General features: G+C 39.5%; 1 protein-coding gene across 1 annotated transcript in view; it reads left to right on the top strand.

The window, feature by feature from the left end:
- Positions 1-18,104, top strand: part of LOC110162382 (protein diaphanous homolog 1) — a 72,042-nt gene that overhangs the window by 13,760 nt on the left and 40,178 nt on the right. Inside the window, exons 2-17 of the mRNA XM_055159315.1 lie at positions 291-317; positions 1,176-1,340; positions 1,610-1,711; positions 1,804-1,937; positions 2,944-3,027; positions 3,117-3,183; positions 3,576-3,715; positions 3,792-3,897; positions 4,483-4,593; positions 4,703-4,821; positions 4,924-5,040; positions 6,491-6,606; positions 7,975-8,039; positions 8,727-8,906; positions 11,226-11,741; positions 12,819-12,933. Of these exons, the coding sequence (XP_055015290.1) occupies positions 291-317; positions 1,176-1,340; positions 1,610-1,711; positions 1,804-1,937; positions 2,944-3,027; positions 3,117-3,183; positions 3,576-3,715; positions 3,792-3,897; positions 4,483-4,593; positions 4,703-4,821; positions 4,924-5,040; positions 6,491-6,606; positions 7,975-8,039; positions 8,727-8,906; positions 11,226-11,741; positions 12,819-12,933 (2,164 nt within the window). The remainder of the gene's footprint in view (positions 1-290; positions 318-1,175; positions 1,341-1,609; positions 1,712-1,803; positions 1,938-2,943; positions 3,028-3,116; positions 3,184-3,575; positions 3,716-3,791; positions 3,898-4,482; positions 4,594-4,702; positions 4,822-4,923; positions 5,041-6,490; positions 6,607-7,974; positions 8,040-8,726; positions 8,907-11,225; positions 11,742-12,818; positions 12,934-18,104) is intronic.

Genomic DNA, 18,104 nt, shown 5'->3' with positions numbered 1-18,104 from the left:
TGCTGTATGCTTGGTGTATGCTTGGTGTATGCTGCCATCTTCAGGTTGAGGGATAGTAATGCCCTTTTTAATAACTTAAAAGTTCCAACTCGTCTCCAACTATCAAATAGAAACACCTTCCATATTTTGCCAAAATTTATTTACTGATAATGACTTTATGATAATAACACACATGAAGTAATTTTATTCAAACTTTGAATTAAGTTAATCTAGAAAATGTAGAATTCTAATTGATTCTTTATCTCCTCTCTCCTTTTCTTCTTTTCCCTGTTTTCTCCATCCTTTCACAGACTCTTAAACGGCTGATTCCTGATGAGGTACGATCCTTCTAGACTGTTCATGATGTGTTTAACTTCACTGTGCATGTGCTTCAACCCTTTGTATCATGCATGCTTCTACTTAGGTGTGTCCTGTCTCTCTCACTAACTCTGAATTTCTAATGAAGCTGTTCAAATATTTTGTGGAGTGTCTTTTGTCTTGGGTCTTGACACAAACATATTATTCACACTTATATTATAATGAATGAATCAACAATTCATAAGTTAATTAAAAAAGACTGAGCAACAACATTTTGAATAGTTTGTTATGACGGCACTCCTACCTTTTACGCCTCTTGAATCCCATAGCTGATCTTTCACCTCAGTCTTGACTGTTTCTTGTCAATCAAGTAGCTCAACAAACTACAGTCTAGCACTAAACTTATGAGCTGTTCAATGTCAAATGACTCTGTCCCTGAGAACTCAAGACAAGTTTAAATTTAAATAGTAAAAACCCCACACCTCCATTATACCAGCACCTCTGACCTTTGCACAGTTTGTAACAAACTCATACTTAAAGGCGTGTTCACACATGCACAGACACCACATCGAATTAACTAGAAACCAAACCTGGACGAAACCTGGACGAAACATACACCAAACCAGGAGCAAGCGTGGGCGAAAGCTGGACTCAACCGTGGACTCAACCGTGGACTCAACCGTGGACTCAACCGTGGACTCAACCGTGGACTCAACCGTGGACTCAACCGTACCGTGGACTCAACCATGGACTCAACCTGGACTAACCCTGGACCAAACCTGGACTAACCCTGGACTAACCCTAACTAATCCTTTTACCTCTGATGCAATATCAAGAGTTGTTTGTGTTTGTAAAGAGTGTTTTATTGGGTTACACAGTTGGAGCGGTTTACCAGCATGAGGATGAAGAAGGACAAGGAAAAGCCTGGTCAAATGCCCAGCCAGCGTCACTCGTCTGCTGCCACCTACGAGCTAAGCTCCCAGAGTCCCATGCTGCAGGACCTCCCGGATGAGTATGTGTTGGAGCTCTTCGAACAGATGCTGGTAAGAAATCAGGAGGCCAACTGGACAAAAGCAATGCACTATTGACATGGTGAACTATGTGTGGAATTTTTAGTCATTTATTGTGGCGTATAGTGCCACCTTGTGGTGTATTGCATATAATTTGTACAACTTCTGGTTCAAGTCAAACTGTTTAAGCTACTGCTACACCTGTTCTTTTTGCCATATGTAAAATTCCAAACATGAAACATTTCTATGTCAATTTTGCCATAATTCTTCTGTGCAAACAGCCCATATTTGTTAATCTATAGGTGGATATGAACCTGAATGAGGAGAAGCAGCAGCCTCTTAGAGAGAAGGACATTGTGATTAAACGTGAGATGGTTTCACAATACCTGCACACATCCAAAGCTGTAAGTAAAAAATAATATATGGCAATATTATCTGAAATTTTTGTCCTGTAAAAATACTGGGAAAAAAATGTGTTTCCTCTTGTGTTTGTCAGGGACAAAACCAAAAGGAAAGCTCTAAGTCTGCAGTGATGTACATCCAGGAGCTGCAGGAAGACTACCGTGACCCCCAGCTGCTGCTGAGCTGTCTGGAGTCTCTCAGAGTGTCCCTCAATAACAACCCTGTCAGGTAAGACAAAAGACATGTGTGGAGCAGGCCCAGTGTGAAAGCTCTTCTCTCAGAATTATGGCTCAGCTACTGGAACCAAGCTACTGAATCAGTATGTGTTTAACCTCATGATTTATGGAATGTTTGTCCTTAATAGTTGAGTGTTATAAAAAGTCTATATCCTCAATTTAAAGTTAATGTCTTTGATCAAATCCTGACTTGCAGTTGCCCTGCATTTGCACTCTGAAAGCATATTCACACTAGAGGTACATATCTCACACCACGCCACACATTTGGCCAAAATAGATTTCCCTCTGTTCCAATGTGATTGTTATAAAAGGCACATGGTTTATTTCCAAGAAAGCAGCGGAAACTGTAAAAATGGAGCTTGTAGAGCTTTTAAATACATGCGCAAGTTCTTCACATTTTCAGTTGCTGATGATGACATTCTGATTAATTGACTTGCAGTGTAGAAACTAATGGGCAGATGTGTACTTTGTGTTTTAAGTTCACAACACTGGAGCGCGCCCTTCACTTCTCATTTAGCTTCCTCGGCGCTCTTGTACTCTCACACACATGAGTTTTTAAAAACATACACACAAACATGAATTGGGACACAGCCCGTGTAAAGCATTAGCATTGTTTTTAACACAGTTGCAACTTGCCATGATTAAAAACTGATTTTTCATGATGGCTTATGCTGTGGTCATGTGGTCCTAGAGAACTTTGGAAAATGTTTTTCTGAGTTGAAAAAGGCACATGAACGCTCACACAAGTTGGAAAAAACAGGTCCATGTCTGATATCACCTGGTGTATGAAGACGGATGAAATTCAACTGATTGTTCAATAGATGTTATATATTTATCTCACTAAACATTATATTTATGGGTTTACTGTAGTTTTATATCTGAACTCCAAGTTCCCAAGGACCACATGAATGCAGCATTGGCTGGTTGAATCTTTACATGGATGAGCTCTTGGCCTGATTGTACAAAGAAATTAAAAAATGTTCTTTTGTCTCTTCCAGTTGGGTGCAAACCTTTGGAGATCAGGGTCTAACATTGTTACTAACTCGTCTTCGATTACTCCAAGACGACAAACATGAGTATCCGTAAGCTGTTCAAACCAACAAAAGTACAAAAGTACACCATATAACAATAAGTTGTATGTCCTCATTGTGTTATATGTGCCCCTTTTTAGAATGAGGATGGCGGTAAAATGTCAGCATGAGATAATTCGATGTCTGAAGGCCTTCATGAATAATAAGGTAAAGGACTGGAAATTGCGAACATTAATATTTATTTGAATTCATATGGAACATTACAAAATTGCTGCAGATTGCAAAATAATGTTTTTTTTGTTACCTACCTGAATGAACAATGACTTAATCAAGACTTGAGAAATTCAAGTGAGCTCACATGTTTTAAACTTTTTTCAGCATGTGAAACCTGAAATCCATTTTATTAAAGGTGAATTCTGTTGATGCAAGATGCAAGGATATTACTTTAGCACCATTTATCTTGATTTGAATCCCTTTGAGATGCTGTATTTTCATTTTTTAATCTTTTAGGTTTTTAAGTGAAACCTTTCTTCTGTTTACATTGTATTTAAGCTTTCTGGATGTTTGCCACCTTCTTATGCCTATTGTTTGTCTTTTAGTATGGTTTAAAGTCCATGCTGGAGTCTGGTGAAGGCATACCTCTGCTGGTCAGAGCCATGAACCCTACAGTGCCTCACATGATGGTGGATGCTGTCAAGTTGCTTTCTGCCATTTCTATTTTGGAACAGCCTGAGAATCTGTAAGGAAATAAATATATCATCATGCTGCATAGATGTTTGAGTTTGATGTGAAAATGTTGTGTTTGCCATTTTCAGCCATGAGCGTGTTCTGGAGGCCATAACTGAGGAGGCGGAGAAAAGGGAGGTTGAGCGGTTTCAGCCTTTACTGTCTGGAATGAACAATCACAATATTGCTCTTAAGGTACTCACACAAATTGGTATTTACACTGGTCTTTCTAATTAGACATCACAGCATTCATTTATACAACACAAGATTATAAGATATTGGCTTCACTACACTGCTTTGGTGCTTTTCGTCTGATTCTTAGTGAGCCAAACCAATAATGAAACATGGCCACAAGACTAGTTCTCTAACACCCTATTAGTAATATTTAAAAGCAGTCACCTCTTATAATGTTGTACCAATGGTTGTAAGCTGCACAGTGGACGATAATGTGCATTGACATTATTATCTTACCCGCCCGCATACATATTGCCCTTTTGTCATTGCATCTTCCACTGCTGTTATAAGTAAGTGCGTCATGCTGTGCAGTCTTCAGGATGGACTAACAGCAAAGGACCTTATGATGTCTGTGATGACTGTCATTTATGTCTAATTAACAGTGCAGTTGACAGTTTGTTATTGCATAAGGACATAAAGCATGTGTTGATCTTTAAATATTTTTGACGCATGTAGTTTAATTATTTTACTGTTTTGGAAACACTACTTTCATCTTAGTTTATTATGGTCATATTACGATTACATGCTTATATTGATTTTACACAGGGTGGCTGTATGCAACTGATCAATGCTTTGATTAGTCGAGGAGAAGAGTTGGACTTCAGGCTCCACATCCGTTCTGAACTGCTAAGACTAGGACTCAGAGAACAACTTAAGGTTTGTACAGTTCCCATATCATTATAGGCCATATCGCTTATATAAATAAGATGAGAAATTATTCATTTATTACCATCTTCTTTTGTTGTTTAATCTCCAACCATTGTAGGAGATACGGACCATTGAAAATGAGGAGCTGAGGGTACAGCTTACTGTTTTTGAAGATGAAGCTGAAGATGACGCTGAGGACCTCAGAGCACGTCTAGATGACATTCGCATAGAGATGGAATATCCTTTTAATGAAATTTGGAACATAAATTATAAAAAAAAATACACAACATGACTGCCTTCATTTCCTGGGGTCATTTTTCTCTTTAACTTTAGTCCTAATGATGTGAGGGAGGTGTTTGAGATCCTGGTCAACACAGTGAAGGACTCCAAAGCTGAGGGACACTTCCTGTCTGTAATGCAACACCTCCTGTTGGTCCGCAATGACTATTTGGCCAGGTAAAGCCACTCACCTCCCAAATACACTTTCATTTGTTCACTGTACTTAAAAGCAGGGCAGCATAAGATTTCTGGTGGCAGGCTACTACTAGGCTTAAGATGCCGCTTTGTGTCACATTCCAGAAAATGCAATGCAATCTTAAGCAAGTGGCCAACCCTCCAGGCAAGTTAACAAGTTAGCTCTATGGAAAGAAGAGCCTGATCACAGCAAAGATGCATCTTTTTTATAAGGATTTTTTGTGAAATCACAACATCCTTAAAAATGGGCTGAAATCCCACACAGATGTATAACAGATGTATATTGAAAGTGCATTAGTATTCAAGAGAATCGCTTGGTTTGCCCTTCTAGTTTACTCTGTTAATTTACCTCTATATGCATTCGCACTTTTGTCTATTTGCTGTTTGTTTTTCCTTGAGTGCTGTTTCGGAGCTGTGAAATTAATACATGCAGTGAAGTCTAATTCCATTTTAATAGAAATGGGTGCAATCAACTCTTATCAGCAGAAATATGCTAATGCCTCGCTCCTTGTGTCTCAAAGCCCTTGAGGCTTTGCTAGAAAAACAGAAACAGGCAGAAGAGAATTGCTGAATGACAATGTAAAGGTGGAATTATTGCAAGAGAAAAGTGCTCAATATTAACTGTGAATAGTTAAATCTTCTTGAAATTGACTGCCTTCTAATTTAAGGCTATTGATTTTGCTAAAACATTAATTGAGTATATATATTAATTACACATTTTATCCTATCAGCACGACTTTAATTAAATTACAAGTTTTTTTGTATGTGCAATACATTTATTTTTACTATACATGAATTAAAATGTATTTTCCTAGCTTCTTAATGGCTTCTTTACTGTTCTACAGTACCTCGGTTTGGCCACTTGGTGTCTCTCCTGCTCCACGATAAAATTTGACTCCTTCAGAAAAAAAAAAAAAAAAACTCCTCATGTGTAGTGAAGCAGTGAAATAAGTGTTAGACAAAGGCAGAGTGACTAAGAGAAATCAGGGGAGGGAGAGACTGAGACAGAATAAATAAAGTATTGTGACTGTGGCAGCATCTAATGGGGTCAGGGAATAAGACACCTCCAGAATTGACTGTCTGTAAAAGTTGCCTGATCAAACGGGGGCTTTGGACATTCACACACTTTCTCCCTGGCAGCCTCATGCAATCAATCTTTGTGACAAGCAACCAGAGCTGTCATGCTCAAACACACATCCAATTTCAGTTACAGACAAAAGACAGAGACGACACATGCACCTGTATGCTCTGTGCCAGTCACATCCCTGACTCGCTCTCTGTCTCTCCTGATGTTTAGGCAATCAATAATGCTGTGTTTATCTAAATTGCACCTCCTAATTGTAATTGTGAACTGAATACATAAATATGTTGTTTGAGTCTTCAAAATGTGCCTTATTTTTCTAATGTTTTTGCCTCCTTCTCTTTCTTTCAGACCTCAGTATTACAAGTTGATAGATGAGTGTATAGCTCAGATTGTTCTTCAGAAGAATGGAGCAGATCCTGACTTTAAATGCCAAAAACTAAAACTCGAAGTTGAACGTTTAATAGGTGAGAACTTTGATGAATACGCATTTAACTGTGGTTTAAAAAAAAAACCCATTCTAGATAGCTGTTTATTTTGCTAGAAACAATTGTACACCACTAATATTGTTAAGTGTTAAAACTGCATACTGTGGGCTAACTGTGAAGAGAAGTTTGCTTAACTCCACCACAAAAGGGAGCCAAAGAGGAATTCAGACCAACTGCTACAGGTCTAACAAAGGGGCATGATTATGCTTATAACATTTGTGTAAAATAATTTGGCTCTCTTGTTATAAAGAAAATTTAAATTGATTTTGATTAACTTGTATGTTAATTTTCATATCTTGATCATTTAGTTCACACAATCACACAAGAAAACATAGGTTTTCATTTCTAATTTATTTCCTAGTTTTTAGTTAATTTCTAGTATTTATTGGCAAAACCAGAGCCAAAAATCTGTGAATGGGTTATGGGTTTTTATTTTCAGAGCTTGATTGGCAGTTGTGAATGCCAGCAAACAACACCTGCTGACCACAGTGCACTAAAGCACAGCAGAGCAGCCGCCTGAACATGTCTCACGAGTTGACTCCTTGTTTATGACAGGGCTGCGTTGTGCACTGCATGAGGCGCCAATTGCACCATTTCTAAAAGTGTCCTGACATACACAGGCTGGCCTCTTTTATGGCTGCCCAAGTTATTATCAGTGGAAAGCAGCCCAATTCTGCCCTGCATGCATTATTTAGTGTTTTTCTTTGAACTCTAAAAATCAGCACAGTTTTCCCGGCACATTCCGTCTCCCTCAGAGCTTTCTATTCAAAGTTTGTCCCATTTAGCCTACCACCATGGCAGACATAACCCCCATTACACAGCTCATAATTTTCAGAAGTGTTTGTGAGTGACTTATTGAATATTATGATCTTTGAAAAATATAGAAAAAGTAATTATTTAACTATGATTTTGATGAGCTCTGTAGTTCCATAACGTATTTCGCGGCATGTTGGTGGGTTCTATCAGTTTGATTGCCCTCTTGGGTTGTCTTTGATGAAGTGACTGTGGCATTCATCTTGTTGGTAATTAGCTTTTTACAGCTTGAGTTGGAAAAGCCTGTGGATAGTAAACCACTTGTAGACACTCCAATTACGCTGTGAAAGTGCCCCGCTGGTCAGTCCGTTTCCCTTTTACCGTTGATTCTCTCAAGCAGAACCTTTGATAATGAATGACCCCCAAACTTGTTAATTGACTTTGAGAAACTGCTACTACATTTATATGAAGAATTATACTGGCTAAATCACAATATAAAACTAGCAGAAGACACAGAGTAGAACTAATGGATGTCAGTATTGTTTTAATGACTTTTCTTGATGAAATTACATTATTTTTTCACACTCTTTACAGATAACATGGTGAACCAGACTAAGGTGGAAACCAGTGAAGCCAAAGCCACTGAGCTGGAGAAGAAGGTTAAATATGCAATTCCCTATTAGATATACAGATAATACTATGTTATCCCAAAGGAAATTTTTATGGTTGCAGACATTTTGATTTGATAATACTTTGTGTATCTTGCTGACATGCACTAAGAAACGTGCTAATGGTAGCGCTTTATAACACTGCACAGTATTAGAATGATAGTTGGATGTCCTTGGCTGGGTAAAAGAAACGTGTAATTTTGGACATTACTGGGTACTTATTCATGGAAACAGGATATCATTCTACTTGAGTTCATGCTAGCATGATACAACTAAACCAGTGTGAAGGGTATAAATGACCCAGAAACATGGTGTTTTCTTTGTATTAATATGGATACAGGGCAGCATTATCCCTCATTATCCCAGTTACCAGGCCATTTTGCATCCTATTACCATGCCTTTTACTGTGCTGTAAAGTAAAGTGCGACTGAAGCAATCCATCAGCAGACTCACTAAGATGAACACAATAAATAATTTCTGGTGGGACTTAATGTCTTGATGAGGAAGTGGTAAGGACTTGTGCTTTTTATGTGCAAGATAATTGCTGACGGAGCTAAATGAAGCTATGTACTTTAGACTCTCACAAATTCACTTTTTTGTACCATTTCCAACATGCAGTAAATAAAAGAAAACAAGTAAGTACTGTCTATACTCACCCAATACTTTTGTGTGTGTTAGCTGGATGCAGAGTTGACTGCACGACACGAGTTGCAGGTGGAACTGAAAAAGCTGGAAGGAGACTATGAGCAGAAACTGCAGGATTTGAGTCAAGAGAAGGAACAGCTGGCCTCTGTTAAACAGGAGCGAGAAAAAGAGAACCAGGGACTACAGAAGCAACTGAGCTCTCTGGAGCTACAGGTATCTGATCATCACCCTGTGCTTAGCTTTACCCTTTGCTAATGAGTCCCACTCCAACATAGTACAAGTAATATCACAATGAGAAAACCGTCAATCCTTTACACAGACCTTTTATTTGTTACTTTCCTGACCCTAGTTTTGCAGTTGTACAGTCTAGAAAATGCTTGAACATCAGTTATTCATATTGATACATCAAGCCATCCCTAGTTTCCAACAGTCATTACATTCTTTGTTTTTATGAAAAATGCAGCAGAAATATGAAACATTCCACATCTTGTTGAATTTGTAAAAGACATCTTCTCTCCACTAACTACTTCTTTGATTCTGACATCTTGTACAAGTAGGAAGTTTCAAGTTTTTATTAGGTTAGATTCATGTCTAGAGATAGGCCATGCCAAAATCTCAAATGATAGCCATGTCAGCATTAACTCTTTCATTATCCTATACATAGGAATTTCTGGATCAACTTCTAGAACATTGCTTTCCTTTTCAAATGAAGGTTCAGTTTACATTGTGCGATTTTCAGGCAAATAATAGTCACATGAGCTGCGATCAACTGCTCATTGCTAATCTGTTAACTTGAAAATTACATCACAAGGTGAAACAAAATCAAATATGTGAGAATGAAACAAAACACATCTCCATGTATGTTTTTGATGAGGTAATAACATTCTAACATGGCTTAAATTTTGTGTAATATAGGACCTTTAACAATGCCAACAGTTACAACATATTTCTATGATGATTTGGGAGTTAAAACGCACACATATAGAAAGATTGCGGGGTCACAAACGTGTCCACAGGCCCTGCACACAGTCTTCCTCATACATTGTCAGCAGTTTCGGCATATACGACCATTGCTTCGTACAGTGCACACACTCACATCTTGCGCTTTGTATGAGATTCAATCTCACAGTGTGAGTTTGGGAATAATTTGAAACATCTTAAAATCATACAAAATCATACCATGTAAGCCCAATTTAGTGCATAATGGGAGAGGTAATGGATAAACACCATAACTATGCCAAACTACATAGTAATATTAAAATTTCTGTACCTAATGGTATTGTTGATGGTTGACTTTGAACTTTGATGTTAATTTTTGTTACATGCAGGTATTACTAAAGGTACCATTAGACAAACTGCATTTTACTACTTTCATTCCATTCTACCATTGATGTCTTACCAAGTCTCCATCTCAGTTTGAAACAGATGGGGAATATAGATTATAGGTCACAAAATCGAATTAATGGCTATTTCTTCAATAAACACAGTTTAATCAGTCCTGGGACGCTGGCTCATGCCCCCATTTGAGCAGGTGGCATCTTGAATGTGAAAACGGCTAATATAAAGTAGATGAGTTCTCTGATTCTGTGCTCTGTCCACTGAGTGACACGCAGTAGTGAGGGGCCAGTGACCCAGAACACTCTGGCTCTGCATGCGTCCTACCTTTATGTGTATATATACTTTATGCTCAGTGTGTCTGTCACTTGGAGAGCTGGGCTAATTATAAAGTGAGCTTCATCAACTGTGGCTGATGCCAACCGAGCTGTGTGATCATCACACACAGAAAGACTGTCGAAGCTTCACAAGCCAAATGAGCCAATAAGATTTTCATGAAGAATAATCAATTCTGTTCATTGGAGGTTCCTTCACATGTAGAGATCTTTCACACTCATTTTTTTTTTTAGTTTTATGCTGTTTCCAGCTATTTATGCTGCTGCTGTCAGAAGGCTCATTTCAGACCTTTTTTATGTTCAAATAAAGAAACTGCATAAACAAACATCATCTTTAGATGGTCTAACTTACTTTACATTGATAAACTGTATTTTGTGTCTTCAAGCCTAATTGAATTTTCTTCAAATTTATTTCCATGCTGGCAATTATTATTACTGGCTGTGTCATTGGACTTTGAGATCAATCATGAACTGAATTCAGAATTTTAATTATAAAGTATTTTCTTCCCTAAGAAGTTTTTCTTTTTTAACGTTTAAAAATTCTTCATTGAAATTCTATTTGGACATGATTACCCCCTGCCAAGCTTCTCTCTTTGTGCCTCATGCTCCAGTCTCTCCTAAAGGCCTCTCAAACTTCATCTAACTCATTTTAATCTGTCTTATCTCTCTCCATTTGCTCACTGTATTTGATTTTTTTTTGTTAAATCTAATCTCTTGGTTGACGTGTCTACGGTTTAAAAAAAAAATTGTGTTGAAATCACAAATGGGTTTTGGCGACCACAAAAGTTTAATTAGGTTTATAGTCTCCTACATCAAAATTATTTGTACTGTCTGTTAACTTAAAATCATCATTCTTTTTTAGATTGAAAAGCTGCAAAAAGATCTGGAAGAAGCCAAAACTAAAGTTATCACAGTAACTGTACCCGTGACAACACCTGGACTGCCACCTCCACCACCTCTGCCTCCCTCAAGTACTGGAACTGGACCTCCTCCACCTCCTCCTCCAGGCCATGCAGCCATGCCTGTGCCCCCACCTCCTCCACCACCACCACTGCCTGGTATGCCTGGGCCCCCACCTCCTCCACCTCCTCCACCCTTACCTGGCATGACTGGACCCCCACCGCCTCCACCTCCTCCACCATTACCTGGTATGGGACCGCCACCTCCTCCACCCCTTCCTGGTATGGGACCGCCACCTCCTCCACCCCTTCCTGGTATGGGACCTCCACCTCCTCCACCTCCCCCAGGAGGTCCTGGGATGCCTCCTCCTCCTCCGTTTGGGGGCTGGACTGCAGTGCCCCCTCCTCTACCTTATGGCCTGCAGCCAAAGAAGGAATATAAACCTGAGGTCCAGCTCAAGAGAGCCAACTGGAGCAAGGTTTGTTTCTGTTTGTGAAATCTCAGAATCACAAAGTGAGGGTTTTAGTCCCAAGTCAAAAAAAGATGTGCATCGTTTCAAAGGAGTCTGTTTGACCCTAGGCCCCTTCTGAGTTAGGGTGTAGTATGTGATTAAAACCTAATGCCAGCATTCCTACAGTGTATTACATGTTATTATACTGATGTTGTGCACACATTGCAGTGAGGTTCTGACCTAAAATGTCTTGTGTGCATACGTGTATCTTATGATGATGTGCCTGCTCTCCTCCTCTCATCTGTGATGGTTTAAACATCAAAACGATCTCTGTCTTTCTTTAGCCTAAAGCTACTGTTTAATGGTTCCAGCAGACTTCATCAGCGTTTAGCTTCTCCCTCCTGCTTGCGCTTGGGCTGGTGCTGAACGGGTGCGAGTGTTTGACGAGGATGTCACTGAAATTGCTTTTTAATAAGCCTTCTTCTGTTAACTGTGCCACTGAAAGATAATTAAATTGCTGCTCGAAAGGACAGTATTCTTTTGTAATTCAAATGAAGTTTTTCAAGCTTGGTTTTATCTTTTATTTTTATGAGCTCAGACACAGACTTTCTGCTGCTTCAGTTCAGACCCATATCACATTTCCCTTCACGGCTGCTTCTGTCCTGCCTCCCTTCCCTGAGGCTTTGTATGGAATAAATTCTGAAAATCTGTACATTTACCACACTATGTTCTAGCCTTCTCCTTTTCCTTTTGATGAAGGCAATCAAAGGAAAGACAACCTGTTAATTGCATCTCACTGTCCCATATTATTAAAAGATAATCTAAAAAAATACAAATGGAGCTGAGAGTAAGACTACAGGAAGGAAGAAAATAACTTGATTTTCTTTAAAGCTTTAAACAAATGCTTGTGTGAAGGAAAAAAAGGGCTAAAATTAGAGAAAATGACTACTTGTTTGCCCAAGTCCCTATTATTGTGCTGTCTCGCTGTCCGGCTCTTAAAACCAATAAGTGTAGCTGATTGTCTCTTTATCACACAATGGCCATCATTTGTTTGCCATAATAGATTAATGAATGCCGTTTTCCTTCTCTGGTCTTTGTTCTCAGATTGGACCAGAGGACCTCTGCGAAAACAGCTTCTGGACAAAAGCAAAAGAGGATCAGTTTGAAAACAATGAGCTTTTTGCCAAACTCACCTTGACCTTCTCCTCACAAACAAAGAGTATGTATTTGCCAACTATAGAAATATTATCTGGTATGTTTTGTTTTTCCACTAACAATGTCTTTATTGCATGTTTTCTGTTTTTCCCTTTGCTTTCACCAGCCACCAAAGGTAAGAATGCAATACACAAATATTTATATCAATATTTTCAGAGATTGTACCCTTCACTGTTTAGAGGACATGCATTATTCAGCATCAGCATTAAAAACAGCCTCTCATTCTGTGTTATGAATAAACCAGCTACACCTGTGTTTGCACTCATCTTTGTTTAAATGTGGGCTGGACCACATCAGATCAGATCAGATGGGACGAGTAGGGACTTAGGGGCGGAGTGAGATGGACAAAGAAAGGAGACTAGAGGGAGGATAAGGAGAAGGTCACTGATGTCGTCTGACCATCCACCTGCTGTTGTCCTGGAACAAAGTGCTGACACACAAACACACCTGTCCACTCCTGTCACCTTGTCCCAGTGTCACTGTGCCTTCTGCTCCCCCTCCTCCATATTCATATCAGAACCAGGAAGTCACGGACCGACAGCGGCCGGGGTGGAGGTAATTCTATTTGACCTTCACCGTCAGCCTTGGTCCACGTGCGCATACACTCACGCCATTCTGCATAAACGCAAGTGCACGTGCGGTATGGAGGATGCTTGCTGTTGATGCAAGTTAAATGTCAGTGTTGGCAGCTCCCCTCTTGGCATTCACCTGGATGGCAGTTGTAACGTATGCCTGTCGGTGCTTAATTTACCCTCTCACCGTTCTTGGCCTATGCTCCAGTGCATTGGCTTTTTATTGGCAAAGACAGGCACATGTTCTGGTTGATGTCCAATAACCTTTCCTCCGAGCACGCTATGAAGACACTATGGCCTTTTTATTTTCCCCACCTGTCGAGATGTCTGACATTCTGAATAAATGGAAATCATATTCATTGTTAGAGACACCAGCTGCTTTGTGCGCCTTTCCAATAGGACTTAGACTCTCCAGAATAGATGATGACACATTTGTGCTATGGTCAATATACTGTAAGATGGTTTAGTCTTAATATTTGGACTGGCAAATTCTTGTTAGATTTGCACCATACTACTGAGCAAAACTACTTGGTAAAACAATTCATGACTGATTGCATACCTTTTAATGTAATATTTAGATATGCAAATAATCTAAACTCTCTTCCATAATTACAATATATCAAACCATGTGCTAGTCAACCTGACATTAAACCTATTTAATGTAACCAGCTTCAGCTGCATCTCAGTGACAATTTTTTTATGAATCCCTGAGATTGGTTTTATGATTTTAAATGTTAATTCAGGTTAAATTTTTTGTAGTTTTTATCATTTCATTTCTTATGTTTGGGTGACGTCAGTTGCTCACGTAGTAGACCCCTGCTCCTGGACCTAGAACCATTCCCGGGGCATAGAAACACAGGGAGCCATTAACCCAAGCTGTGTGCAAGTGCTCCCTATCGACCCAGTCTGGGTACCCAGGGTAAGCCAAACGTGACTCATCAATCCTTAAAAATCTCACATACAGGGTCCTGTTTCTTCTTTGTTTATGCTCATCATGTTGCTGCCTCCACTTGTTACCAGCAAAGGCACAATGATGCCACATTGCAGCACCACTGAGCCTCTTTGACCTCCACTCTCCCCTTCTCTCTCTGCCTCTCTCACTCTTTCGCTCTCTCGCTCGCTCTCGCTCTCGCTGTCTCTCGCTGTCTCTTGCTCTCTTGCTCTCTCCCTCTCCCCCTCTCCCTCTTTCTCTCTCCCCCTCACTTTCCCTCTCTGCCTTCAGCTCAGGCTCAGTGCACAGTGTTCACTCCTACATGCTGAAACAAATGTGCACAAGGTCATTGAGCCCAGGGCAGGGGCAGGGGTCATGACCTCTTGGCTCATGTGGAAGAGCAGAGCAATGATCGTGAGAGACACACAACCTCCCTCCCTCTAGCTAGCTCCACATCACCACTCTACCCAAATCTCAATGCATGTAAATATTAACTTGCTGTTCATGAGCTTGTGCCATAATTGTCTTTTTTTTCTCTCTCTCTCTTTTGAATCAGGTTTGACTTTTTTCAGACTTGAAGCTCCTTTATAAATCTGTGTCACTCTGTAGGAGTAACACAAATTATCATGGGTCCTGAAGCTGTGTATTTTATCATAAGATCAATTCAAACACAGTTCATTGTTTGGAGTTCTTTTGATTAGGTTTACGTTTACGTTCACTTACTGTGCTCAATAGTTGTCTTGTGTCTTACACAAGTCTTACTCTGAATCAGTCCATGATTGAAAAAAGGGGGAGAGTGGAAAAGGCATGAACAGAGCGATGTCTGAGTTTTGGACAACTGATGTGATCTGATGAAAAAAGCTACAATGTTATCATAATGGTATAGAACTTCGTGTTAATTGTAGGTCTGTATGTCTTTAGTCGTTGAGTCGATTAATTGGTCGATGATATCTTTGTCAACCAAAATTTGTAGTGGTCATCTAATCTTTTTATGTAGGTTATAAAGAGTTATATGGGACAACAGCAGAAAGGAGTTAGTTAGTAAGTTGGCTGAAGATTTTGTGTTTTCAGTATATGTAAAAAGCTGATTAAAATTCACAAGTTTAATCTCTTTATTCAAATACATTGTTTCTAGTACTTTTCTTTCTGCATATATTGCTGTTTTTAAAATTTCCATGCAGGTGTAGTCTTATGAGAGCGGTTTGGGTCGGATACAGAAATGTATAGTTCTCAAAGCTTATGTTGCGCCCCCTTTTTAATTAATTCATCGATCGGCAGGACATGTCTTTAATTGAGCAAGAATTTTTGTTTCCTATAGCCTTTATTAGTTTATTTAATGAGACGGGGACAGTGCACAATCTACATTAACCTTAACAGGAGAGATACGTTGTACCAGGTTGTGGCACCAGTGCTGATTTTCACCTGTAGTCCCTGTGTAGGTTAATTGATTAATTGACCTTAGCTATCAGCTGTTCTTCCTGGACACCTATGTGGCATGTTTTGGGTAGCCCTAGTTAATAGTGTCTCTGCACAGTTTTTGATTTACAGTAATTCAAAGAGAGATACATTATTTTGCCATGTGACCAGTGCTTTGCTGCTTTGCATATTTGCATATCAATCACAGGAGTTATATTGTTGATAAATATTTGTTAGTTGACTTGCGTTGCTTTAGTATATGCTTGCAAAGGAGTGGGTGGGGGCGCACAACCACATTTACAAACCAATTATAATAAGCCTTTTGATCTCCCTGTGTTTCAAACAAATCAATTTCCTTCTCTGTAGGTGTGTGCATATCTCACTGTTTCCACTTAGCTTTATTATTCTCTCTTTAATGAGCAGCCGCTTTACAAGGAAACGACATACTGTGGTGTGTGGGGGTGTTCACATTCCTTTAGCTTGCTTTAAAGTCTGCATTCAAATCAGTTTGTGATTAGATGAAATGTATTTATGTTCTTGAACAAATGTCTAAGCCACATAGGTCCATGAAATAATAATAAAATATTTGGTAATGATTCACTCTATTGTTTGTTAGCTTTGCCCATTTCAACAGAAACCTTGTCCTCTGTGCATCTAAGGGTCATTAAATAATAGATTTGGTTGCATTTATGGTTCAGTGACATGGTTATAGTTATTCTGAGGTCTTCAATATTTGAGACATTTTTCACCCTTTTTATCCCACATTCTGTCTGTATTTTGTCAGAGCCAAGCTAAAAAGTGTGTTGGTGTTTGATGGTGATAATTACAGTTTTTGATTCCAGTTCATACAGTGTGTTGTCTCAGATCTTCAGTCTTAAGAGACTTTTGAAAATCTGGACTAATAAAGCACTTAGAAGACTAAATGAAAGATGGATATTAAGACTCACAAGTGTGTGTACTCCAGAGATGGGTCTAAATTGGCTGTGTCTTCAAAAGCTTGTGTATAGTAATATTTCTGAAGATCCTTTGCAAGGCTGTGTGTATATGTTTTCTTTTGTGCAGTCCACAGTAGAAATCCTTGTAAATAAATAATGTGCTGTTCTGGCTGGGTCTGCCGAAAGAGACTTGGGTTAATGTAAGGGTCACTAATGCTGTGGAAAGAGCGAGGGGAAAAAATATCAGTTCTTTTATTTCTATTCTTGCTTCTCCATTTCATGGCTGGAAGCAAACATTTTCCATGTGTAACTCTCTTAATGACTCAAGGCTGGAGGTCTGTGCTTTGTGGTCTCTCCGAAATACAAACAGTACTTTCACTCACCTCCCACTTTGAAAAGGAGGACTAAAATGTAAATAATTATTCTCATGTCTAGTTTGTGTCATATAAGTCTTCATGTTTTACAGGGCTTTCAGCAAACTCTTCAGCCTGCAGCATTAGTAATGAAAGGGGCCATAGCTGTGTGTGAGCTAAAGCTGTAACCATCACACTGTGCTAGCTAGTACAGCTTTACCTCATTCCCTCTCTTTATGTTTGCGAAACAGCCACAAAACAGCCTTCATTCATCAGGTCTTATCAGGTTCAAACACCTCGATGGGTGCACGTGTCTGCTCTCACCGCCAAGAGCAGCGCGCCGACTCTGGATTCACAGAAAACACCTCTGAATGCACACACGCGCTTTGTCCTGCTCATTCTTTCCATCCCATTCCTCCCTCGTTACATCTCTGTTTTACATGCAAATGAGCCAAGTGTAGTCAAGCCCGAGTGTTACCACAGTGTGTGCCTAATCTCCTTGCTGCCTTTTCTCTTTCCTGGAGATTATCCTGTTTTTAAACGAAAAAGGGCCTTCTTCGCTTCACTCGGTTTCAAATCTCAGCCAGCTGTTGGTTCGTGTTGCCCGCCAACATTCCAACGTCTCATCCCGAAACCATTACCATTTAAATGTTCCTAGTGATATGACATCTGAGCGAGGCCCGGCAGCAGCTGTGCCTGTGCATGAATGCCATCAAAGCGAGTGTATGTTTAATTGAGGATTTGTTGATCAAATTAGAATTCTTACCGTTTTGTGAATATGTCTGTTTTAAAATTATTCCAGGAGCGACCTAAACTGAGCAGGGTTGTCTGTGGGGAATTAAATAGAATATGCGTGCACACCTACACTCTCCCACCCACTTTCTGCTGTGCTTCTTATGGTCACAGTAGCATAGTCTTGGGTCCACCCCCAATCTTCTTACATATGTGCATAAAACATGGTGGTGTAT

The sequence above is a fragment of the Boleophthalmus pectinirostris genome, unplaced genomic scaffold (assembly GCF_026225935.1).
Source record: "Boleophthalmus pectinirostris isolate CB_2022bp ecotype Guang Dong unplaced genomic scaffold, ASM2622593v1 HiC_scaffold_23, whole genome shotgun sequence".
Lineage (NCBI taxonomy): Eukaryota > Metazoa > Chordata > Actinopteri > Gobiiformes > Gobiidae > Boleophthalmus > Boleophthalmus pectinirostris.
The sequence above is the reverse complement of the archived record's forward strand: the minus strand, read 5'-3'. Positions and strand labels throughout refer to the sequence as shown.